The 27,516-nt window shown below is 37.0% G+C and overlaps 1 protein-coding gene across 3 annotated transcripts in view; it reads left to right on the top strand.

Annotated features, from left to right (window-relative positions):
* Positions 1–12,859, top strand: part of LOC149841014 (L10-interacting MYB domain-containing protein-like) — a 41,977-nt gene extending 29,118 nt beyond the window's left edge. For 2 of the 3 annotated variants that reach the window (XM_090004628.1, XM_090004627.1), the window contains exons 5-6: positions 11,563–11,921; positions 12,004–12,859. In XM_090004628.1, the coding sequence (XP_089860754.1) occupies positions 11,563–11,921; positions 12,004–12,588 (944 nt within the window). In that variant the 3' untranslated portion in view covers positions 12,589–12,859. The remainder of the gene's footprint in view (positions 1–11,562; positions 11,922–12,003) is intronic. The other variant, XM_090004629.1, reaches the window with a different exon arrangement.
* The last annotated feature ends 14,657 nt before the right edge of the window (positions 12,860–27,516 follow it).

Here is a 27,516-nt window from a genome sequence, read left to right as displayed (position 1 = left end):
TTTATTTTATTTTAGTTTGAACCCACCCATCCTGGGTGGGTTCAACTGAACCCTAGCCCACCCAGAGTTGGGTAGGTTCAACCAACCAACCCCCCCCCCCCCTCGCTTGCAATCGTCCACAATTAATTACATTTGTCCACTTGTAATTAAATTTAAATAAATAATCAGAGTCTTAAAATATTTGGAGGTATAGGAAAGATAGGCTCGGTCCCCGTCGCAACCTCCCGCCTTCGCTTGCAAGCTTTACTCACTTCTTGAAAAACATTAAATTGAATAGGGTCAGACACATAATGTATCGGTAGGACAGAGTATACTAAACCCGCAAAACAAAAATACGAAACAAGAATTTCATCTAATTTTTCATAATTTAAATCTAAAGAATAAATTAGTAATTGAAGCAAGCTTATTAGTTACCAAATCGAACAAATATGCATCATCCATTTGAACCAAAGCTCATAAAATGCATGAACAATTACCATGCATGAACTTACTAAAAGCATAAGCCATTAAATGCATGAATCAATTTTTATCTTTAATTACATGTTCTTTCTTAAATGATGCATGCAATGCCTAACTAATGTACATACATCTTAAGTTATCACTTCTTAGTCACATGGGTACAAATACAGGCAGTATTTTACATACAAGAGTGACTTTGGCCTGTCTGGACACCTTTCACAGGTCCCGAGTGAGGGACGACAAAGCGAGAGAGACTCCTAATACCTCAATCCCGATGCATTAAAATTCCACTTATGAGTTTCTTTCTTCTATGCTGCAGTCTATGCAGAGGGTTTCTCTTATCTTCGTGGGTGGGGGGGAGTGTAATGAAATGGTGGTCTTCAACAAATGCACAAATAACTCACAAACAAGTGTCTATTGGAGACACTACAAGCATGACCCTTGAAAGGGTATAAAGGGAAGAACACTTGAAAAATAAATAATACTTTATTCATGAACAAAATGCTTAAGAAGCATGGTTATTTACATTGAAGGGGTTCACCCCTATATATACAAAACAATGGGAGAGAGAGGAGAGCTCATTTTGAGCTCTCCAAAAAGAGACGTTGGATTCCAACGTCTCTTAATATAGCTGTTGGACTACAGTCCAACAACATTTATTATTATAGCTGTTGGACTATAGTCCAACAACATTTATTATAGCTGTTGGACTACAGTCCAACAGCTACTTGCACAGTCAAGTTCCAACAGGAACTTGACTGGATCAAAATATCTAGTTTCTATTGAACTAGATGCTAAAAAAGAAAATAAAAAAATAGAAAAAGAAAATAATAAAAGAAAATATAATAATATTAAATAATATATATATATATATATATATATATATATATATATATATATATTGCAGTTTACATTTTAACACTCCCCTTCAAACTTACGGTACAATGAGCGAAAGTTTGTCTAAGAGGAAGTGAAATCTGGGAGCAGCGAGAGGCTTGGTGAAGAAGTCTGCTAATTGATATTCTGATGTAACATATGGCAGATCAATGGTTCCATGTAAGTATTCCTCTATGACATAGTGACAGTCCATCTCAATGTGTTTAGTGCGCTCATGGAATGTCCGATTGCTTGCAATGTAGATCGCACTTTTGTTGTCACAGCACATCTTTGAAGCTTGCGTTGCTTTAGCTCCCATATCTGCTAGCAATCGTATGAGCCAAACAACCTCCATAGTGGTGGTTGCCATGACTCTGTATTCAGCTTCGGTGGAGGAAAGAGAGACTTTCTGCTGCTTCTTGCACCTCCACAAAATTAAGGTTTCACCTAGGAACACACAAAAACCAGTAGTTGAGTGTCTATTATTGGGATCACCTCCCCAGTCAGCATCAGTATATGCAATTAAATTTAATGAAGATGAAGCAGACAAGAAGAGTCCTCGTGAAAGAGAGGATTTTAAGTATCTAATAATACGCAGAATCGCTCCCATGTGCACGGAGGTGGGAGCATGCTGAAACTGACTAACTGTATGAACCACATGAGTTATATCTGGCCTAGTAATGGAAAGATAAGAAAGAGCTCCAACAAGTTGTCTATAAGGAGTAGGATCATCAAGAAGTTCTCCATCATCAATTTTCATTTTAACATTGACAACTTCTGGAGTGTCTACTTTCTTATCATCTGTAATTCCAGACCTGGAAACGATATCAAGAGCAAATTTAGATTGAGATATCAAATACCCCCGAGGGGAATAAGCAACTTCAATGCCTAAAAAATATCTTAATAAACCTAAGTCAGTCATTTCAAAGTGAGTTTTAAGAAGAGATTTGATATTTGCAACTCCCTGTTTGTCGCCTCCGGTGATGATCATATCGTCCACATAGAGAAGAAGAATAATGATGCCTGCATCAGATTTCTTAACAAACAAAACAGTGTCAGTTAAACAAGGTTGAAAACCAATATCAAGCATAACATGACTAAATCGGTCATATCAGGCTTTTGGAGCCTGTTTAAGACCATAAAGAGCTTTTTCTAGACGAAGAGCTTTACCCTTAGGGATACTAATACCAGGTGGGGCTTCCATGTATACTTCTTCAACGAGATTCCCATTCAGGAAAGCATTTTTGACATCTAATTGAAAGATATGCCATGTTCTAATGGAGGCCAAGGCTATTAAAGTTCTAACAGTGGTCATACGGGCCACAGGAGCAAATGTTTCTTCATAATCGATGCCATACTCTTGGGCATATCCTTTTGCTACTAAACGGGCCTTATATCTTTCCAGGGTCCCATCACTTTTGGTTTTGACTTTGTATACCCACCTACAACCTGTAGGTTTCTTACCCGGAGGAATATCTTGTATCGTCCAAGTATTGACCTTTTCTAATGCATCCAATTCTATTTTCATGGCTTCTATCCATTCTATATGATTTTTTGCTTGAGAATAGGATGATGGTTCAACATATGATTGTATTAATGTAATGGCGGCCCTATACGTGGGTGAAAAAGATTCATAAGACACAATTTTTTCTGGAGGTTTAGAGATTCTAGACGTTCTTCTAGGTGAGACTTCAGAGTATTTTTGTAATGCACATGGAAGATTTTGCTCTCTACGTCTTGAATATTGTAGACTAACATCCCTATGGATTTGCTCTTCATTATCATCATTTTCAACAACAATAGGACTTTGATCATTGTCAAGGTCATATCCAACATCACATTCATTGGATTTTGAAGTTGGATCAATTAAAAACGAGTATTCAGTGACATCCTTGGATTTTTCAAATTCAAAGAAGCTTTCTTTTTCCAAAAAAGATACATTTCTTGACACATATAATTTGTCATTTTGAAAATCGAAACACCTGTAGCCTTTTTGATTATCAGCATATCCTAAAAAGGCACATGGGATTGCACGAGGAGAGAGTTTATCATTTCTGTTGGTGAAAACAAAACATTTGCATCCAAAGACTCTTAATCTAGAATAATCTGGAGTTAAATTAACAAGCTTTTCTATTGGAGTTGTATTCTTTAATGAGGAAGATGGCATCCTATTAATGAGATAGGTGGCAGTTAGGACCGCTTCAGCCCAAAAACTTTTTGGAACTTGATTTGCAATTAGCAATGTCCTAGTAGTTTCCATAATGTGCCGATGTTTGCGTTCGGCTAGGCCATTCTGTTGTGGAGTGTGTGGACATGATCTTTGATGTGTAATACCATGTAAATTGAGATAGTCTTTGAATTCGTTGGACATAAATTCTCCCCCTGAATCAGTGCGAAAAACAGAAATATCATTTTGAAACTTATTTTTAACCATTTTATGAAATATTTGGAAGTTAGCAAAGACATCAGATTTATGTTTAAGAAAATAAATCCAAGTATGTCTAGAAAAGTCATCAACAAAAATGACATAATATGTATAACCACCTTTGGAAATAACTGGTGCGGGGCCCCAAACATCCGAATGTATTAACTCAAGTGGTCGTGAGGAAACAAAAGTTCTACTAAGAAATGGTAACCTTTTCATTTTGCCAAGAATGCAGTCTTTACAAGAAAAATTTTCAGAATTACAAATTTTTTCCAAACTTGGAAAATATTGAATTTTAGACATATGAGGATGGCCAAGCCTTTTGTGCCATAAATCCAATTCTAATTTCTGAATATTATAACAAAATGCATTCTTGGGTAATTCCAAAAAGTCCATGTAATAAAGTCCTCCTTCTCTATGGCCTTCCCCAATCAGCTTCCCTGACTGGCGATCCTGTACCCAACAACCATGAGAAGAGAAGGAGATATTACATCCATAATCAGATATTTGCGAGACAGATAAGAGATTCAAATTAAGTTTAGGGATATATCTAACTTCTGAGATAAAAAATCTTTTGGACTTTTGAAGATTTTCAAAACATCCTATTCCTTTTACTTCGAGAGATGTGCTATCGACTGTAAAAACCTTTGACACACTTGAGTCATTTTTAAGACATTCGGATAGACTATTAACATTTGGGGTCATATGAAAAGAAGCACCATAATCTAAAAGCCAAGGAAAGTTACCTGGACCGGAGAAAGATGCAACTGTCACTCCAGTTGAGGCTTCGGTTGAGGAGGATACCCCTTTGAGAAGAGGTTGAAGGATTTCCATCAGTTGAGCCATAGACACAGGTGCATCTTGATCTTTTGACTCAGATTCAACAAATGAACTCTTTTTTCTTCTCTTCTTTTTAACTTTGGACATTGAGGCCTATAGTGCCCCGGTTCATGACAATGATGACAAATAACTTTTCTTTTATCAAAGTCGCCGTTTTGCCTTCCAAAATGAGGCGGCTTGTAAGTACGAGTATGATTCCTCGGTCTAGATACAGCTAAAACGGAGTCATCATCAACTTTTGGAGTACTTTTTCTAAGTCTATTTTCCTCCATAGTGTGCTCTTCTATAGTATCAACAATAGAAGAAATTTTTCCACGATGTAAAAGGGCCGATTTGGTGGATTCAAACTCCGGCCTTAGACCATTCACAAATTGATAGAAATGTTCCATATCGAGTTGCTTTTGGCGAAGCTCGATGTCTTCGGCACAATGCCATTTGGGCTCAAGAAGAGCCAACTCTTCCCAAAGTTCGGACAACTCATTATAATATTCTCGAATAGTTTTATCTTTTTGAGTCATTGTCCGAACTTTATCTTGTAAATTGCATACATGTGCAATATCTTTAAGGGAATACATGTTTTTGAGGTATTCCCAAGCCTTATCGGCATGCTCAAACTTAGCTAGACTAGAGCATTTTTTAATGTCTATGCTATTGATGAGCCATGACATAATTTTTGCATGCCCTATCCTCCATTCTTTCCATTTCTTTTCATAAGTGGCTAACGCCTTACTCTTCTCTTCTTTCGTTAGAGGAACCTCTTTATCACCCTCTTTCTTGGTAAGAGATAGTTTAGGTTCCAAATCGGAACCATCCACAATACCCCATAAACGTTTTCCCCAAATGTGGTGCTTCATAATCGAAGCCCACATTACATAGTTAGTATCATTTAGCTTCATAGGAATGATGGTGATCTTATCATTGTCATCCATCTTTTACAAGGTTAAGAGAGGAATAAATAGGAGGAGAGAGAGAAAAATAAAAAGAAAAGAAAAAGAGTAGACAAAGGAATAAGAGAGGATACAAAACCAAATTTTTTTGTAGCACAAGTTCGCCTTTCTTCAAACAAATCTTCTTGAGCCAAGAACAAGGTGATGAAACACCTTTTGTAAATGTGGCATGGAAATCGAGGCGGAAGCACTTCAAGATCTAAGGATTTCGTAGCTCTGATACCATGTAATGAAATGGTGGTCTTCAACAAATGCACAAATAACTCACAAACAAGTGTCTATTGGAGACACTACAAGCATGACCCTTGAAAGGGTATAAAGGGAAGAACACTTGAAAAATAAATAATACTTTATTCATGAACAAAATGCTTAAGAAGCATGGTTATTTACATTGAAGGGGTTCACCCCTATATATACAAAACAATGGGAGAGAGAGGAGAGCTCATTTTGAGCTCTCCAAAAAGAGACGTTGGATTCCAACGTCTCTTAATATAGTTGTTGGACTACAGTCCAACAACATTTATTATTATAGCTGTATAGTCCAACAACATTTATTATAGCTGTTGGACTACAGTCCAACAGCTACTTGCACAGTCAAGTTCCAACAGGAACTTGACTGGATCAAAATATCTAGTTTCTATTGAACTAGATGCTAAAAAAGAAAATAAAAAAATAGAAAAAAAAATAATAAAAGAAAATATAATAATATTAAATAATATATATATATATATATATATATATTGCAGTTTACATTTTAACAGGGAGTAACCTTCCGTGCTCAAAACAGAGTTTCACGAAGCTGGATGTACCGCTTGCCCTCTCTTTGCAAGCCCTTACTTTAATGTCACATGTTTTACTTAATTACTTTAATGGCTTACATGCAACATCATGATTGAATCCATTATAAGGGTTCAGTCACTTTTTGGGCAATGGATGCATTCTTTGCATAATTGCATTCGCTTATACATTCATTCTCATGCTTTGGCTAACAAATGTGCATGTGCATAAACAATGCGATAAAAATAACTTACATTCATACACGTAATTACAACATCAATATCATCATCATCATCATCATCATAACATGAGCATATATGCAGCAAGAATAACATTGAACATTAACAACGTACTATGCGATTCATATCCTTTGGTCCCTTAATGCATAGTCCTTTAAGCAAGCATGTCTCATGATTTTATACACATATTTATGCTATAACATAGGCATGTCATTCCCTGCATATAAACAGACCTATGCATGTTCATACTGTCCTCATACTGTTCGTAATGATACGCACATCCATCAAAAGAAAAACACGTAGGGTTTTGGGTTCAGTCCTTAGACCGGTTCCAATTTGAGAAAGATTCCAACTCTATCCGACTGTTACAGAGTTCACAGAAAAATTTTCAGTAGGTGAACAAAGCTAAATTTTTCAGAGATTAAAGAAAATTTTATCAGCTTTCCATTAACTGCAAACCATTCGTAAAAATTCATTCGTATGAGAAAGTTACGAACGTTTTACTACAGACATGTACATTTCTATTCCGACTGTCACCGAATCGTGCTCAGTCCCTGAACAGAGCCCAAAATTTTACGGTAAGTGTGAAATTTTGTTAGCTTTTCAATGCAACAAACTGCTCATCAAAACTCTTCCAGATGAGCGTTTTACTGGTCGGATGTCAGGCCGAAAATACGTAATATCGGATTTAAACATTCGGGTGGAGGGCCAAACCGGGTCACCCAAATCCGTACATCCATTTTTTTTAATATAAATTAAATCATAAAATTCACCAAAATTACATCATACTAATTTAATACTAGCTACAATGGACAAATTTATTTTTCTCAGCAGTTTGGCCGGAAAATAGGCCCGTCCTTCACACAACATGATTTTTCAGAATTAATTTCGGTAAACTACATACTTCAATAAATAAATCATAGAATTTCTTTAAAATTAAAAATTAGAAAAATCTGCAAAAATCGCAGAATATCCACATGCACATATTCTACCAACAATTAAATTTTGCATGGACCTAATTTCGAATTTCATGGGTTTTACTAAATTTACCGATTTTTTTTTTCTGAAAACCCCGATATGACTAAAAACGCAATATCTAAGGATTCCGACTATGAAAATCCTCCAAATTTTTACATCACATCTAACATATTATATATTATTGACCCAAATCAAGATTTGCAGAAAAATCATAGCATTACCAATATATTTTAAGCATCTATGGTTTTATTTTATGAGAAACTGATTTTTGAGAAAAAATATATTTTAAAAAGGGGTTTTCCCTCGGAAACCCGTTATGTTTTTGTTTTTTGATAGCCCTAAGTTAAACCCACGTATGTGAGGTTTGGTTTAGGGTCTATGCTTATGAAAAATCGGTGGAATTCGTGCTACGAATTCCGTTTCGCAAGTATAGATCCCCCTACCTTTTGGCGAAAAATCCATTCCTACGCGAGTCGGTTGGCCCTTTCGCACGATCCGGCCGTTCCACGCAAGCCACAAACTTGGTTGAATCCTCCTTAAACCTCTTTCAACCTCATGGAGACCTCACTATGGGTGAAAACCCTATGGAAGTGGTGTAGGGAAAGGAGAGAAAAGAGAGAGGGCTTTGGAGAGAGAGGAAGTTTGAGAGAAAAATCAAGAGGCAAAATGGGGGGGGGGCGTGAGCCCCTCCTCTCTTTAAATAGAGTTAGGGTTTGGGTCAAGGGCTAAAATCAATCATAGCCCTTGATCCAAATCAAGGCTCCTTTCTATATCTCAAGCCATTTTCTTTCCTATTCTCCCTTTTTTTTCTAAAATTTCTTTTTACATAAATATTTTTTTTCCTTTAGCCTATGCATATAATGTAGTATATATTTCATATTCTATAATGTATAGTATACATATTATATCCTACACTAAGAGGAAAGGGTTGGTCGCCCCCCCCCTATGGGAGTCAACCTTTCCTTTTTACCAAGCAAGTTGACTTGGTAAGTTTTTTTTTCTTCCTTTCCTTTCTTTCTTTGTTTCCTATTCCTTTCATTCGTGCAACCCTTAGTGGACCCTTCTAGAGTCTTCTAAGGTTGGCAACCCCCCCTTTTGGGGTTGATTTTTGAAAATAGTAAGTTTTGACTTTTTCCTTCTTTATTTTGGTTTTTGGTAAGTTTCACTTTAACTCCAATTTAAAGCTTATATTTTTTTTAGCATTTTAAACTTTAAATTAGGATGCCACGTAGGATGGGATGGCCCACCTAATAGACTCCTACCATTTTATAAAATCTAGCTAATTTTTGGATTCTATTCCACTAAATGAAATTTCACTTAAATGCAAATTAATTCAAATGAAATATTTCATAAATGAAATTGTAAATTCACATGAAATGCTACTACATGAAATTTAATTAAATCTACTCCTAATTAAATTCTATTAATACATTTTTGAATTCACCATATAAATAAATTATTTATTTCAATTATTCTTTTAAGGCTTAATTCGAATTTCTCAGAATTTATTTCTGAAAAATTTGAGCTCCATAAGGTCAGTGAGACCCTAGGCGTGTAGAATTTATTTTTATCATTTTAAAGCTCTCTCTAAACCTTACAAACCCTCTAAACACCTTGTCTACCAATTTTAATATTTTAGTTTATCTAAAAATGCGAAAATTCAAGTAAAAGCTTCAAAAAATTGCAGGTATTACACCACCAAACCTAGCCCAGGGCTGGGTGGGTTCAATTGAATCCAGCTTAGGGTTGGGTGGGTTCTACTGAACCCAGAGGAAGAAGGGCAGGAGGGGACTTACCAAGGAGGAGTGGAGCAGCAAGACAGCAGCTAGGAGGGGGAGCTGCAGCAGTAGAGGCAGAGCAGGAGAAGAGCGAAAGATGGTTTGGTGTGTGTGTGTTTGGGGGGGGTGGGGTGAATCGTGCCCTAACTAGAGACCCCCTTTTTGTTTTTTTAGTTTTGATTTTGGACAAAAGTCGACCTGGTTAGAGTTGACCGGGTCCACTTTGGACCAAAATGATCCTAGGTGCACATTCACCACACTGGGTGCAGCGAGATATGTGTGTGGCGACCCTTCTATGTGACATAGGTTGTAATGATTATGGTTAGTGTATAAAATTCCCTTTTTCGGATTTTTCTTAAAGTATCTCAACACCATAAAGATGTCTTTGCATATGGCGATGACTTGGAGCATGCACATATTGGCTTTGTACACTGGGGACCATTACTTGGCATGAGAAAATTGACAAGCGATCATTGAAGTTCCTTGAGGATTCAAAATCAATTTGTCGATGTGTTTACAAAGTCTGAATAGGGCTACACATGGAATTAATTGGCAAATTGGGAAGAGCTACACGTATGGAATTACTAGACAAATTGAGGAGAACTACACATATGGAATTAATAGGCAAATTGGGGAGGATGAATATCTTTAACCCAATTTGAAAGGGAGTGTTATAAGAGGGTCATATATGCCCAACATGTGTTGATTGAGTCAAGGGGGTTTGACTTTCTGAAGAATGTAATTTACATACTTGTATGTGATCTTGTCACTTTTGTGTGTAATATGGAAGTAGAGGGTCGGCTGCTAGTCCTCTCATCTTCTTGTGTTACCAAGCTTCTTTTTTCTCTATTTCTTCTTCATTCACAACCCATTTTCTTGGCTTAACCACCCTTCATATCATCAATTGAGGGTGTCTAGGGCCTATCCAAATATATCTATGCTATAGAATGTTATAACATTGAAGAACCTATTTGTAGTTAAACTAACGACCTGTCCCTAAGTGCCCCTAGGTAGGTCATTAAAAATATTAAACGATGTAACCTAATGTACATTAGCAGAGTTGAGAAAAGAAAAATCCTTCAAATGTTCATTGGTTAGAGGAGATAATTGACATCTTTGATGTTAGCTCACTGGATTGAATAAATTCCTGACTTCATTGGTGGTCCATTGCAAGTTCCCATACGGTTATAGAGTGATTTAACTTGATTAATGTTTGGCACCCCAACTTCTGATGCCATGAAACCAGATGCTAGGGTTTCATGGTAGTTTCTAATAGAAGAAAAGGTGTCCTTCATTAAGTAGAATATGCACACACATGCACAAACACGTATGTATAGTGATTGGTAGGTGTGCACACCGGTTACTGGGAAGCAAAATGAATACAAGAAGCAATGCATGAAGCGGAAGCGGGGAAGCGAGTGTTAAGAAGTAACATGAAGCGTGAATGGGGATTCATTTTAAAAGCCGTTGTGGAAGTGTATGAGAAACGAAAAAGTAAACATGAATGAAACAAGAGGAAAATGATGGAGAAACGAGGAGCATGCAAAAAAATAAATATTAACTTGAAAAACACAGTAAACAAGGGAGAAACGAGAGAGAACTGAAGAGGAAACAAGAAGGAAATGAAGAGGGACCGATGAGGAAGCGAGAGGGAAGCACACTTCCCAATACATGGGAAGCAAGTTCCCCCCCCCCCCCCCCCCCCCACCCCCACCCCCTCTTTGGGGAAGTGTGGCACTTCCCGCTTCAGAAGCACTCTTCCGGTAACTATGGTACACACTCATGTGCACCCACCTTTGATCAGGTTAGCATGGTTTCTTTGCTATAGTTCAAACTTCAAACTATGGGTCATGTTTCTCAAAAGTAAAACAATTCTTTGTAATAAAATTCTGGTACATTTTGTGCTTTTGATTTTTGAAGTTCTTGAAAATCCTTCTTGCACATCGCAATCACATGATCCAAAACCCTTTTACTAAACATACTAAATATTTAACGTAGATCACAACTATAGGTTTTTTTTACTGTCTGATCATTTGATTGGACTGTTAGGGTGGACAGGAAAATAAATACAGAAACAGTTCCTTTTACCTACGCATGGTAGTGAAGATACTTGTCTTTTCTAATGCAACCTAAGTATGGTTTTTGTCTTCACTATTGCATCGTAGTTCTAAGGATTACTTAGTTGTTCCAGTAATGCATTTATGCTTTTTTATCTACTTTCACTTGCTTATGTGCAAGCATAGATGTGTGTGCAGGGAGTGAAGGAACAGAAAATCATTCCATGAACAGTCATGATCAAAAGAAAATGTATTGGACACCACTTATGGACCGGTATTTCATTAGCCTCATGGTAGAAGAAGTCCATAGAGGCACCAAGGTTGATGACTCATTCAACAGCCATGGCTGGAACCGAATGGAGAGGGAATTCCAAAAAAGATTTGGCACTCACTTTCATAGGGACTCGATGAAAAATCGGCTAAATGTCTTAAGAACACAATATAATGGCATCCAGACTCTGTGTGAGCAAAGAGGATTTGGTTGGAACCATGAAACCCAAATGATTACAGCTAATGATGAGAGCTTGTGGGATGACTACATCATGGTACGTTATTTTCTCATATTCCATGAATCAACAGTGACATAGGAGGATAGAATTGCATGTAGCTGACACATGATGTATACAGGTACACCCTGAAGCACGTGAATACAAAGATAAAGCACTGCCATACTATGAAGATCTGTGTTCTATATTTTCATGCACAGTTGCTGATGGAAGATATAGCGCAGCAGGGGCTAATTTTCACCCCAAAGAAATTGTGCTAGCAATGGAAGCTGTTCGAGCTGCAGCATGTCCATTTTCTTCACCTATATCTACTGCCCATGAACATCCAGCTAATGGTGTTCAGGACTCATCAGAATTGGGTGAGGATAGAGATATACCAAACAAACGAAGGAAACATCTATCTGTGACACCACCAAGCATAGATTGTTCCAGAAAGACCCAAGCAGTTACTGGAGATGATGTGGTAAAAGCTCTTCAGCAGATGGCAGCTGCAGTTAATGGCTTAGCAAGTGCTTTTAAAGAGGTCAAAAACTCTAAACTTGTGGAGAAGTATATTTCTGCTCTCAGTGACATACCTGGCATGGATCAGGATCTCTTTCTAGCTGCGTGTGATCTTCTGGAGGATGAAAGGAAAGCTAGGACTTTTTTGGCATTGAATGTGGAGCTAAGAAAAAGATGGTTGATGAAAAAGCTTCGCCCGTTCTAATTATGATCCGTCTTTTTTTCTTCCTTTTGATGGCATGTATTTAATAGAAATATCTTTTAGTAAACTTGGATTCTTTGATCCATTTTTGAACGTGATGTGTATCCATTGCATGTTGTAGAGGCACAATTACATGAAGTCCAGATACATGAAAATTAAATTTATTTCCATATTTGCGTAGGCAAGTATCATTAACCATCTTGGGGACATTTTAACTCTTTGTAGATTACAAGCCTCTTTGCAAGTCAATAAAATATTTATGTTGCCACTTTATTGATTCTGAGTGAAGGGCAGGTCTTGTTCTTGGTTACCTGGGTGGTTTTTTAAAGTTTCTACAAGAGGAGATTTCTTTACAAAATGATGAGATTGAGAGTTTCCAAAAATTTTCAAGATTACTTGTGATTCTTCTCATTTTGACAACTCTCTAACTTGTTTCCTAAGCTCGGTAACTGCCTTTTCCTCTTTGGAAGCATGTTGATTTTTATTCTTCTTAGATTTCTCTTATGATCTCAAATTGTCAAGCCTTATCGTCAGCTGGCAATGGATTTGGAGCTATGACTAATTTATGCTTGGACCTACTGATAGAATGCCCCGGAGTGTGCTTGGTCATAGAGGCCTTGAGCCTTTGATCAATTCAGTCTTTCTTTGACTTGTAATGGGCGAATAAAGGGTATGAAGGGGTTTTGGGGCTCAGTTCTGTGTTGTAAAGGACCTGGATCCAAGGCACATGTGAGCTTTAAATAGCTCACAAGAGGGGCCAAAAGGGATAAACAGAAATAACTGAAATAAAATAACGAGTTCCTTTCATCTCTTCTAAATATTTCTTCCACCTTACATCTGAGTGAGATCTAAAGTCCGTAGAGCTCCACCATGTGTGCCCTGGCTGCCTGTCTCCCAATTCCGGCGCATTCGGCTTGTGCATGGTGAATTCAGCTAGTTGAGAATCTCCTAGAATCATCGATCATCTCCAGCAATTCAATTGCTGATCTGGTAGATCCTCATCTCCAGATCATGATCCGATTAAATTGGGTACGATCAACACCTATAGAACCCGATCTCCACAATGTTGAGCGTATAGATTGTAGTATCCCCATTGCCAGCGACAGATCATGCAGATCCTCCCTCTGATTGTATAATCTGTTGCGATGGTTATTTTTCTTGGCTAGAGAGTTTCACTAGTCATACTAATAACTAGCTTAGGCTGAGGGCCGAAAGATCTTCTCCATTGCAGTGGGAGGTTACCCGTGGGGTACGCGTTGCGCTCTGCAGTCCCTGGTGACTTGTTACACCACGCATCTTAATGGGTGGTGATTTCCATATTTGCGCTGCATTGATAACTTTCATACGCCACACAACAAAGGAACTAAGACTGAGCTTCATCTCAAAACCCGACTCCACTCTGCTGCCTTATACACCATCTTTTGAAGGATGCTTGTTCTACCTCATGTTATGAGGTTCAGCTTAGTCGCCTCTCAATTAGAGAAGTATCGACGAGGACGTCAATTTGTCCTAGTAGTGGAGAATGTGCCAAACTTTATCATTACCGGTTGAAAGCGGCACACATGTGTGTGCGTTGCGGTGGGGTCTATGGTGATGCACGCGTTGCTAAGTGAAAAGCTCATGCCTCTCCTATGACAAGTGGTGACGGCACGAGGCAACACAATATTGCTTGTAAACAGCTCAACAAGTAAGCCCTAATGTGCACATTACATTTCAAGTGCATTTGTTCAGCTCCATGCTTCGTGCCATGGGAGTCTCTCCGGGCACCCACAGCTATGTGCCATGCTTTGGAGGTGCTATGCCACCTGCGACTCGTCTCAACTTCAAGACCACAAACGGAAGACATCTAGCAAAATTCATATGCCACGATCGAGTATTCTCTCACACAATCATATGTGGGGAATGCATACATAAAGTTGAAACACTGAAAGGAGCACTTCATTCGAAGGTGCCATGCCGGTGCCCACGAGGGCTTGCTCAAACTTCGGGGCCGCACATCACTGTGCACGTTGAGAATTATCAAGCCAAGATCGAAATCTCGTAGACACATTCATATGTAGGAAAGACCCTTGTATAGTTGTTTCTGCAAAATTAAAAGTTTACGTTCAGGAACTCTATTGAGAAGAAAAGCGACGAGTTTTCAAAGAATTTTAGGGTTCCTTTTATTGGTAGGGGGTCAACACTCATAACACTTATATAGGGGACCTTCCTCTTGACTTACAATGGTGCACCACCATGCAGTTTGGAGTGGGCAACTCCTATATCTCATGAGTAGCACATCGGAGTGCACAGAGGTGTTCACGAGTATGCAAATTCTCCATGGACATCTCAGACATGCACGAGTCCTGCTCTTTTTGCCCACCTTGCTGCCTAACCTCGCACCCTTGCGAGGGGTTCGGCGAGTGCATGTTGAGCAAAGATGATTCTTCTTGGATAAGAAGTTTCACTACGTCATACTAGCAACTGACTTACGTTGGGGGACAAAAGGTCTTCTCTATCACAGTAGGGGGTTACCTGTGGGGCACACACTGCACTCCACAAGGCTTGCAAGTCCCAAAAATCAATGTCTCTTGTTCGGTGCATCTTAGAAACTCAATGCTCATTTCATTGCTTGTTATACTTATTTGGATGTGTAGCTGGTTCTATCGACCATTGACTGCTCGTGTGATCGTCATAGGAAGGCGACACACCTGTCCCTTGTAAGCTTGAATGCTCGTATGTCAAAGACTTTGGCAGCGCTTCGCGTTGCTTTAGATATTCTATTGTGCTAAACATGCATGGGATACGTATTTCCTTGAATCTGCTTTCACCAAGCTTACGTAGCTCCTCGCCTAAGGCAAGTTGTGTACCACACGACCCAAAATGCTCGTCAAGTTCCCTCTTCATGCAAGTCAGGAAGACGCGGAGAAGAAGGCCATGACATGAAGGCATTCCCTACATCAGTCGGTCGTCCAGGCCCTTTTCTAGCATTTCCTAATCGATTCTAGCCAATCGCTGATGAGACTACCGCCAATGTGATTTGCAAGTCTGTAGCACTTGCGCCAAGTGAAAACTTAGGTCGAGTACCCCAGCATGTGCATAAATCCACCACTGGTGACTCCCTGTTCTTTGCACAAGGCATTTACAGTACAACACCTTTGGATTGTGATTCTGGCAAGCTCTTGTGACATTTTGACGATGTCACTTATGTCTGACTTAGAACTATTGGGAGCATTGAATAGATCCCCCTATGCACAGTCGAATCCGTACCATTTGACCTGAAGCTCGCTGGAAAGTCCAAACAGGCCTTGCTGTGTGACTTTGTCCTGCTGTGACTTGTGAGGCTGTTGTATGCACTCATCCGCCCACCTCTTGCTGTGTGTGCCGACGTTGTGCACACATATGCCTATCCCGCGTGCCATCGCCACTGCTATGCATACTCTGTAACACTTACACACCACCTGTGCACCTAACTGTTGCTGCTCTGCTGCTTGTGTAATAGTGCTACGTGTGACCTTGTTCGCACATGTGCGCTACTTGCTGCACAATTCTGTGTTGCGTGCTTCCATCTGCTGCGCTCAACACGTGCATGTGGAGGGACCCCGATAGAACGGATGGGTAAATTCGTAGGTGTGTCGTCCATGCACAACGAAACAGAACGATCAACCAAGTGTAAGCTGAACCAGCATAGAATCCCCCTAGCCCTCGTTTATGAATGAGGCGCATGAGGCATGTGATGGAATGGATCCAACCTTGCGTAGGTTGTGAATCCCAGCAAACACACATAAACCATGGGCAGTGCTTGAAATTATAGTAGTAACAAGATCACACTTATACAGCAGATCAAGAAGGGCTTTAACTGCAATAAGAAGTGGTTCAAGGACTACATATGCAAGTGTTACCATATTTTTCAAGTGGTAGACTTCAAATTCGCATTACAAGAAAAAACTCATTTTCTAGCAGGTCTCCCTGACGCAGTAGTAAAAGAGCATTTTTACTAGCGCTATTTTACTTAACGCCAATGAAAAAGTGAGTTATAGTGGCACTAGATGTACTGGCACAACAAAAAGATGCACCACTTTTTATGGCGCACATAAAAAGTGCACCAGTAAAAAAGACACATTTTAAAAAAATGCCCCTTTTTCACTGCCGACATTCTCTCTCTCTTTGTCTCTCTCTCTCTTTGGAGCCACGTCTCACTACCTGCCGTCATTGACGTCCTTCGCTTCCGACGACGTCCTGTCCATCATCCTCACCCAAGGTATGCTAAATCTATTTTTTTTATGTATGTTTTAGATTTTAGGGTTTTTGGATTATAATATATATTTTTTGTAATTTATTGAGTGAATGCATACTAAATCCATTTTTTTAGTATGCTTTAGATTTTAGGGGTTTTGCATTATAAATATTGTTTTTATAATTTATTGAGTGAATTAATGCTATTTCAAATTTTTTTATATATGCTTTAGATTTTAGGGGTTTTGAATTATAATCCATAATTTTATAATTTATTGAGTGAATGTATGCTAAATACGATTTTTTTTATATACGCTTTAAATTTTAAGGGTTTTGTATTTTAATTACTAGTTTTATATTGACATTAATTTTGCAATTCCATTTCTACTGTTGGATATGGTGACCTGCATGCTCAAAAGGAAAGAGAGATGTTATTTAACATCATGCATGTTGTTCAATCTAGGATTGACTGCATATTTGATTGGTAATATGACCAATTTGGTGGTCCATGGCACCAGCCGCACAAGGAAAATTGTGAGTTTTATCTAAGCGAATCTTCTCATAATATTTTCTCCACTTATTTATTTTAACGAGTACTTTTCAGATCCACCTTATTGCTTCATAATTTTTATTTGAATAATGTATAGAGACACTGCTTCAAGTTTTGCAACACGACATCAGCTACCTGCTCGTTTGCAAGATTAAATGCTTGCATATTTGTGTCTAAAGTACAGAACTGACTCAGAAGGGGTGCAGTAGCAAGAAAATCTAGATTCTCTTTCAAAAGTCATCAGTTCCAGCATTTCCCATCATTTATTCTACTCTCTAGTTGATAAAGTTTATCTATTTTGAGGGGTTTCAAATGATTTGCTTTTCTAGTTGGTAATCTGCTATGGATTCCCTTCATCTTGACTGTTGATTTTGCTGCCTTCTGCCTTTATATCTGCATTATTTGTTTGATTTTTTCTCTGGAGGTCTCTGAGATGAAAGCTGAATATTTTCCACCGAGGGAGGATGTGATCTTGCATAATGAAGCACCTACAAATTTCTATATTTTGGTGACTGGTGTTGTGGTAGCTTTCGCACTTCTAAAACACCTTGTTAGTTTAGTCCTTGATGAGATGCAACTCCTAATCTTATGTTCCTCATATTTGTGTCAACTTTTCAAGATCTTATTGGATACAAGAATGGAGGTGACCATGCAAGTGTGATTTTCTTTCTTCATACCTCCTATTGTTGCCATATATTCTTGTTATAGAACATGACCTTTAGGGTGTTTGGTGTAATTTTGCAAACAATTATTTTTAAACAAGAATTGCACACCAAATAATAAATTCAAAATCAATCATTGCACTCGTGTAGAGTGGCAAGTCGGATTGTCTCCTTAGAGAATATGAAATAAGACATAATATTTTACTTAGAAACCTCACTTTATTAATACTTCAAAAGAAAATAAAGGAATTACACTCTCTTCAATTACAATGCAATAAAAGTAGACTCAATTAAAATGAAAGCAAATCTTAAACTAAGCTTGAAACTTTCTCTCTTCGTGCTCAGTTAAAGAGGCAATGATAGATATCCTCCTCCGTAAGTAGCAACCTCTAAGTGAAACTACCTGCAAAACAAAATAACACAATTATACCTATACTAACAAGACTATTATCAAAATAACCAAAAAACCCGTAGGACTAACAATTAAAAACTCAAACAAATTAAACTTAACTAAATTTGAGAACAACTGAAAGTAAATCAATAACTAATCAAATAATCAGCAATAAATCTATTTAATTTAACACTACCCAAAAACTAAAGTAAAAACAATGATATTATACTAACGGTCAACATAAAAACCTCTATTTTTCTTGACCAAAATAATGCACTCACATGTACCAGACCTAACCAACACTAATATATTGACTAAACACATAGCAACACCCAAAAACAAGAAAAAAACCTAAACTATTCTACTCGATTTGCAAATAAAGAAAATCGACTTCAACAGGATCTGTTAACTTTGGATAGAGGATGGGCCAAGTCAAAACAAATCAGAAACTTCTCAAATTTGGCATAAACCTAGCCAATATCCTCTAGTTACGTGTTCGCCTTGTCCCTTGACGAAACTCTACAAAAACTCACATGAAATGATGAGATAAAATGCAAAATTAACTTGACTGATTTCTATTCTTAAGCTATTTCTAACGATAAATCAATTAAAAATTAATTAAAACAAAGCAATTCAAACTAATTAACTACTAATTAGAATGCAGACTATACTAAAATTAATTATAAGCTAAGAGACAATCAATAAACTAGATGACAAACTGCTGAAAATTAATTAAAATTATAAAAAAAATAAACCGCATGATATAATTACCTACCGCTAATTTAAGCAAGAAAATGGCTAAGATTGACTAAATCAAACCTAAAACGTTGATGAATGGTAGAATCTAATGTAGAACAACAAGAACTAAATCAAACCTAAAACGATGATGAATGGTAGAATCTAATGTAGAACAACAAGAACGAAAATAAAATTCAATCTAACTAGTTTTGAAATTAATCAATCAACAATCGAAATGAAACAAGGCATGACAAAACTGAATTACACGCTAACGCCCGATTGACGCTATTTAATTAAATCTTTTTTTTTACCTTAATTCTAAGCAATCTAATTTCAATAAAATTCTTAAAATACTGGAAATCAACTTAATTAATAAATCAATTTAACACACTAACAATGAACTACACGCCTAATCTAATTAAACCTATTCTATGCCTAACTACAAGCAATGGGTGAGAAGACTCACCTCAAGGGTTATTCGACGAGTTTTAGGAAGAAGAGAGCGGTCCGCCTTCCTCAAAAATATGTACCCACATTTTGTCCTTGTTGCAATGTTGATATCCGCTTGTTTCACACATCCCGAAGCTGAATCTACGAAGGGAGAGAACAATAGAAAAGAAAAGATGGTCGCCGGTTGCTAGATGAGATTCTCGGCCGTCGACAATGAAGGTAATTGACGTTTTCATGCCAAATCTGATTTAAAGCTCAAAGAGATTGTACCTACAACAAATAGTCACAAAATACAACAAGAACAATAGAGAACACACGAAGAACACAAAGATTTATAAGAGAATCACTAAGAAAACAAAAAGAAAAGGAGAACAAGAAGAGAAAAACGACGGAGAAGAAGAAAAAGAAGAAAACATGAAGAAGAATATGGAAGAGGAGGGCACGACTTCCAAGGCTATTGGATGGCTCTTATGGTTGCTATAGCTTTCTTTTTAAATAAAAAATTTACCCTATTCCCTAAAACAACCCTTAGTTCAAGCTATTTTCAAGAACCACCTTTAACTTATTAAAATTTATAACTTACTTCTAGGTGCTATCTTTGAGGGTGATTCGGTCTTTTCTCACCTTAGATCTTCAGATCTTAGATGGGTTTGAGTATGGATCTGATCCAAGGTCAATGGTGAAGTTTTTGTGTTAGATTTGGATCCACTACCTTGAAATAGCTTTATCTCTCTCATTTTAGCTCAATTTTGAGTGAAATTCAAACTGAATCCCATTGCACCTAAAGCATCGTAATCACGGATACTTAGGCCATAAAATCACATATAAATGCATGAATGTGTGATAAAATGATATTCATTTCATGCATTATCAAATGCCCCCATGCTTGCTTATTTGCCAGTCCCTGAGCGAACCAATCCTAAGCAACCTCTAACTAGATATGCTAAGAAACTGAAAATAGCAATGCATAAATTCAAAAGCAATACAAGTACAAGTCCTAATTATCCAAACTCACTTTCGTAAAAATTGTGGTTGCATTTAGCTTATGCAACAAGCCCTTTAAACCCCTGGGTTACCCCAGTGGCTGAGTTCGGTCTCGCGAGGGTTACCCACAAACATCCCTGTCATGAATATACAGTCTTTTTCAAAAAGCATTAGGCATTCGAAAAAATGAGTTTGAACATATATTTCATGCCAATGCATTCTCATAACATGTTTAGATTCTAACACGCCTTTACAGTGATAAAGATTTTCCTTCTATCTTTCTAGAGTTTGTAATTATCTATGTTTTTTCCTCAGAAAATCAAGCGCATTCATATTATTGCCCATCTATCCTCACATGTATGTTTCCTGAAGAGTTTTCAAAATTCTTTCTAAGCAATGAATTCTCATTAAGCTCTTTTCTTCTTCTTCTTTTTTAATTTGAGTACTATGTCAATTTTCAAGCTTTCACAACCCATGTAGCGAGCTTTGGGTCAGTGAGTCTCAAGCTAGATGACCTTAGGGTACTAGATATAAAGTATCCCTCAGACTTAATCACTCGAGTTACTGAGCTCTAGATTTTCATAGTTATATATAGTTTTCTTCTTCTCATGTGCAATGCCTATACCTCTTAGGTTTTCTAATGGGTCCACGTAATGAGTGTTGGGCCGATGACTCCCAAACTAGACGATTTTAGGGCACCAGGTGTAGAACACCCCACAGGCTTACTTGTTCGAACCCACCAGGCCACAAGTGTTGACTAGACAAAGAAGTTTGACCCTCCCAGTTGCCCTATTCACATAAGCGCAAGCAATTTGCATTGTGCCTAAACCCAGCTACTAAGGAACAACTATGAAATTCAAGACAAACTACACATGTGCACTTTTTTGTTTATTACTTTATATTTTCATTGCTTAGTTTTCACAAAATAACTATTCATATTCATTCATGCAATTTAAAATGAACTCTAACAATCATATCTTATCTTTTCTTTGAAATCCACCTAAATAACTACTCTTTCTATATTGAATTCAGAAAAAAAAATTCACATGGGGCTTAAAAATCTTCTAAATTGTTAGATCATGTAAAAACATTCATATAATGCTGAAACTTGTTTCTCAAAAGCCTAACTTCATGAGTTTGTACAAAAAATAAACATATGGACATAAAAAATTGGGGTATGTATCTCATACCCTCCCCTATGCCTGAATGATATTGTCTTTGGTGGCATACTACAATGCAAGAATGCAAATGTTCATGCACACTCAAGAAACATAAAAGAAAGATGGGAGAAAAGAAAGATGCAACCTGCTTCTGCACAAAACCTGATGAGTTGAATGTTGCCTCGTCTGTGCCCCACCGCCATGCACACGCAGACACACGATTTCCTATTGGTTTGGCATATGAATTGCTCCCTTCAAGGTTCCATGTTGTCCTATAACTTGTAACTCATAAACACTAAAGCGCAAAAGATTAAAACAACTATTCATGATAGTTTATTAAAAAACTAACTAACAATGAAAATAAAGTAAAGCAATCTAATCTATTCCTAATTTATGATTATGATACAAAATCCCTGCTCAGGTCCTACTTCTCGACAAGATCAAAACCCTCACACTCTCCTGCCTGTGAGCCATTTGAAATATAGGGCTTGAGTCTTTGCCTATTGACCTTGAAAGTACTGCGTGTGCGAGGATTGTATAATGTCACTACACTATGTAGAAAGACCTCATGCACCACATACGGTCCATCCCATCTTGATCTAAGCTTCCTTGGGAAGAGTTAAAGACGAGAATTGAAGAGCCACACTTTCTGCCCAGGCTTAAACACTTTTTTAACAATGTGTTTATCATGAAATGCCTTGGTTTGAGCTTTATAGATCTTCGCACTCTCGTATGCGTCATTTCTAAGTTCTTCGATCTCACTCAACTGCAATCACCGCTCATTGCCAACCTGGGTCATATCAAAATTAAACTTTTTGATTGCCCAGTAGGCCCTATGTTCCAACTCGACAGGGAGGTGGCATACTTTCCTGAAGACTAAACGATAAGGTGACATGCCAATTGGGGGCCTACAATGCATCATCAAGGCGTTGTGACCAATCCTTCCTGTCTGACTGAACTGCCTTCTTAAGAATCCGCTTAATTTTTCTATTTGAAACCTCTACCTATCCATTGGTCTAAAAATGATAAGGGGTGGCGAACTTATGGTGCACAGAGTATCTTCTCAGAAGAGAAGCAACTTGCATATTCTTGAATTTATTGCCACAATCACTAATCATCGCCAGGGGCACACCAAACCGACTAAAGATATTGTGTTTAATGAACTTAAGTACTACTTTATGATCATTGGTCTTGGTTGCCATAACCTCGAACCACTTGAAAACATAATCAACCAACACAAGAATATACACATTTTCGAATGATGGCGAGAATGGGCCTATAAAATCAATGCCCCAAACATAAAAAATCTTCACTACAAGTATGGGGAGCAAGGGCATCATGTCCCTCTTGGATATGTTCCTTGACTACTAGCAACGAACACAACGTTTACCGAACTCGTGATCATCCTTGTGGAGGGTGGGCCAATAAAATCTAGACCGCAAATCCTTTGATGCAGTCTTCCTACTACTGAAATGCCCTTCACAAGCCAGAGAATGACAAAAAGTAGAAAATGGACTCATACCCTTTGAGACACATCTCCTTACATAAGCCAAATTTATGCATAAATTTCAGAGGAATGCAACAACAATAATTTCATAATCATTTTACCATTCAAGCATTTAAAACAAGTATCATGTAATAACATTTTTTATACGAGATAGGGTAATGAAGAATGCATAAACTAATGTAGAACAGTAAAGATGCATGATTCAATGCACATGCATGGATAATGTATTAAGTTATTAATCATAGTTGCTTTTGTATGCATGTCCCTATTAAATGCACACAATTTTAGTTTTCACTTTTTATTAAACCCACGGATATTCAAAATGGGTACAACAATTCTCGAAGTCCAAGTTAGCTTTCCAGTTGTAGCTTAACACAATTTATAATTTATTACTAGGTTTCACTCTTGTTCTTCGACCAATATCAAGAATCAATACCATTCATTGAAACATTAGAAATCAATATCTAATATCAGGACATCAGGAAAATTAGCATCAACTGACACCACTTTCTTGGTATACCAATAACAACAAATGTATCAACAATACCACCTCCACGTAAAGTGACTGAAATCACCATAAAACTGTGATCAAGAGGTGAACCACCACATCAAGTTCAGGGGCACAATCGCAAATAAAGTTTTAGTATCCTCACAGTTTATCCAAAACTGCTATCCAAGATTCTCACATTGTGAAAGGAACATCAAGGAAGAAATTAATTACATTATTTGTCTCTTTTATCTTTTTAAACAAATTCAAGTTCTTTACACAAGAATCATTTTGCAATTCAACATGCAAAACCCAACTTGGGTCTGGCCCACTACATTTTAACAATGCAATAATTTTGGAAAGCCAATAATTCCAAGAACAAATTTTGCAATGCATAAGTTTTTTTTTGAAGTATCACATACTCTTGACCCACATGACCTGCAGTGGTTCATATCTGATCACATAAGCATTACAAGAGATATATGCATCTTATGCAAAATTCTTAGTGAACATGCACACACTTGTTCAAAACATGTCTACAATGCACATTGGATCACATATAACAAGAATGCACATATAAATCAATTTGCATATGTATGTGAACAAATGCTTGCAACATACATTAACATGATCCAATTCATGCATAAGCGCTCAAACATGCATATGATTATATTAATGCAAACATCAAAATGAATTTCAGAATTTCGAATGCGTATGACATGAGCAATGGCAAGTCAAACAAATCTAAATTATGTTTATGTATCATTTCAAAAAAATGCGTACATAAATTTCAAATGTGATCATATTCGTGCACGAATTTAATTATGCAGAAATTACTTATCAAGCCGACCACAAGGCAGATTGAATTCACAATCCAAACAATAATCTTTCCAATAGATTTAGACTAAATTTGTGTATACAAGAGACTTGGTAAGTCAGATCAGATTTACAAATGCTAAAACAATAAAAATTTAATTAGGTTCACACCCACATAAGAGTCAGCAAGTCCGATCAGATTTACACTCAAGCAAAGCACTACAAGTCTGATAAGATTTGCACTCACTGGGAGTCGATAAAATTGATCAGATTTGCACTCGAGCAAAGCACTGCAAATCTAATCAGATTTGCACTCAAGCAAGGTATTGCGAATCTGATCAGATTTGCACTCATAGGGAGTCTGCAAAACTGATTAGGTTTGTACTCAAGCAAAACACTACAAGTCTGATCAGATTTGCACTCATCGGGAGTCAGCAAAATTGATTAGATTTGCACTAAAAAAATTAATTTGATATCGGTCCCCAAATATCCTATTTGAAATTTAATAACAATCATCCAATAACAGTTTATTTAAATCTAATGACAACTATCAAATACAACATATTGTTACATCTAATGTCAATCATCAAATTAACATGTTAAATATGAAAACAATCATCAAATTAACAATATATGATAGATTTGATAAGCATCAAGAATAACCTATACGAACACGTCTAAAACAACATAACAAAAAAAAATTATCTGCAACATGTTTGGTCAGACTACGCATGCACAACAAGTTTGATCAGACTGCACCCATGCACAAGGTGCCGATCTGATCGGATTGCACATGCTCCCTTACATCGAAAATCTGATCAGATTGCACAATATACACCTTCAACATTCTGATCAGATTGCTAAAGTAAACACATGGGCAGTCTGATCAGACTGCTCTCAAGAGCATATCAACAAGTTCAGTCAGCTCAAAACGGACCCAACAAAAAATTGTATATATATTTTTCAGAATATAAACAAAAATCATCAAGTATCAAGGTTGATCATGGCATAAAATACACACACACATAAACTAGAAAAAAATCGATATGTATGAATGCCCCAAAAACATAATATTTTAGAACTAGATATTCTAGGAAAATTGATACATCAAGAAATAACTATATATATGTATACATGCATGAAAATGCCACCCTATATATATATATATATATATATATATATATATATATATATATATATATATCAGATTTTCCTTTTCCATCAAAACTTACACATAAAATTTGTTTATACGTATTTCTTTCCATGCAAACTTAGAGAGAAACCCGTGCCTTAGATTAGAAAAGAAAATAAGCCAGAAAATCGTCGGATGCAGGGTGAAAAGGATGGATTGATTCCTCATTCCTTTTTTTTTTCTTCTTCTTCCTTCCTCTTTTTTTTTCTTTCCTTCTTTCTTTTCCCTCTTTCTCTCTCTCTCTCTCCCACGAATTTACTCTCTCCTCTCTCTAGAATATCGATTCTAGAGAGGGAAAAAATTAGTCCTTTTATAATCTTTTTTTATTTTGGTTTCATCTTTAAAGAATCCTCTAGAGGGTGACACCCCCTTTAGAGTGTCTATTCTATAGAGGATAGGGTTTTACCAAACGTAGAACTTTATCTCTCTCTAACTTGTCTTATTTATCCTCTTATTATCTTTTTTTATAATAATTAATTAGAAGTCTATCTAGAGGGTGATGCCCTCTCTAGAACACCTATCTAGGTAGAGTTCTACTTCATGTAGAACTCCACCTTATCCAATAAATAAAATTTAAAATTTTAATTAATTAATAGATTTTATTAATTATTTAATATTTAATTATTAAATAATTAATTTTTAGAATATTTCAGAAGGTGTTGCCCCTCCTGTGGAAGTCCTCTCATAGCAGAGTTCTTACTCAATTTAACCTTTAATTTATTTTAAAACTTTAAATTGGTTACATTTTGATTTCGGATTTGGATCTGAATTCAAGATCTAAATTCATATCCAAAATCTATATGGATCCTAACTTGGACCAGATCCTAGTTAATATGGGTCTTAAATTGGGTTAAGATCCATATCAACTTGGATAAAATGGATTGGATCGGATCTGATTCGATCCAATCCAGAAAATGATAAAAAAAGAATCGACTCATTTTTTAAAAACACGATTTTTGTGCCAACCGTAACCCGATTTCAGAAAAATAAAATACCATTATTTTCAGAATTATGAGATGCATCTAACGGTATACTTACCTAATTTTTGCCTCCGAATTTTGCCTGAATTTAACCTGAATTTTGCTTAAATTTTACTCAAATTTAAAGGTTAAAAACGAAAAGTTTTATAATTATTAATTGTCTCATTTTGGTCTTGTCAGTGGGCCCTGGGCCACACCCAGACCCAGCTGACATCACCTACTTTAGAGGATATTTTTCATGATTTTTATCGTGTCCATAAAATACTTAGCCACAATTTTATAGTTTTTCGAATTTAAAAACCCTGGAAAAACACACGATATTACATGGGAGTTGCAGCTGCACTTCATGACTATGAGTAAGTTGCCCAACATGATGCAGTGGAACCGCTCCCTGAACCATATTCCAAAAGCCTTGCAGAGGATATGCTGATTGTGGTACCTTATGATGCAACAAGAACTGCTCTAAAGGATGTTGCAGCATATTTGTGAGGCCTTGTGGTCGGATAGACTGCTGCACTTGCAAGAGTTGCAGATGATGAGCACGGTTACTATATTGATTGCCCAATGTAATATAAGTGACAGATATACCAAGCAGAGCAGACTGATGTACAGATGATCAAATTGTGTTGATCACCAATTGTCACTGGTACTGGATCAAAAGGCCGAGTGCAGGTGCATCTTTTTCCACAGTGGAAGTACAACAAAAATTATTTGTAGCAGTTGGAGTAACACCATTTTTTGTAACTTGCTGGTGAGCACCCACTGTTCCCACTTCATGTTTAAGGGTTCCAACAGTTGC

The sequence above is a fragment of the Nuphar pumila genome, chromosome 4 (assembly GCF_984573655.1).
Source record: "Nuphar pumila chromosome 4, dmNupPumi1.hap1.1, whole genome shotgun sequence".
Lineage (NCBI taxonomy): Eukaryota > Viridiplantae > Streptophyta > Magnoliopsida > Nymphaeales > Nymphaeaceae > Nuphar > Nuphar pumila.
Note: the sequence above shows the minus strand (reverse complement) of the source record. Positions and strands in the feature narration are given on the sequence as shown.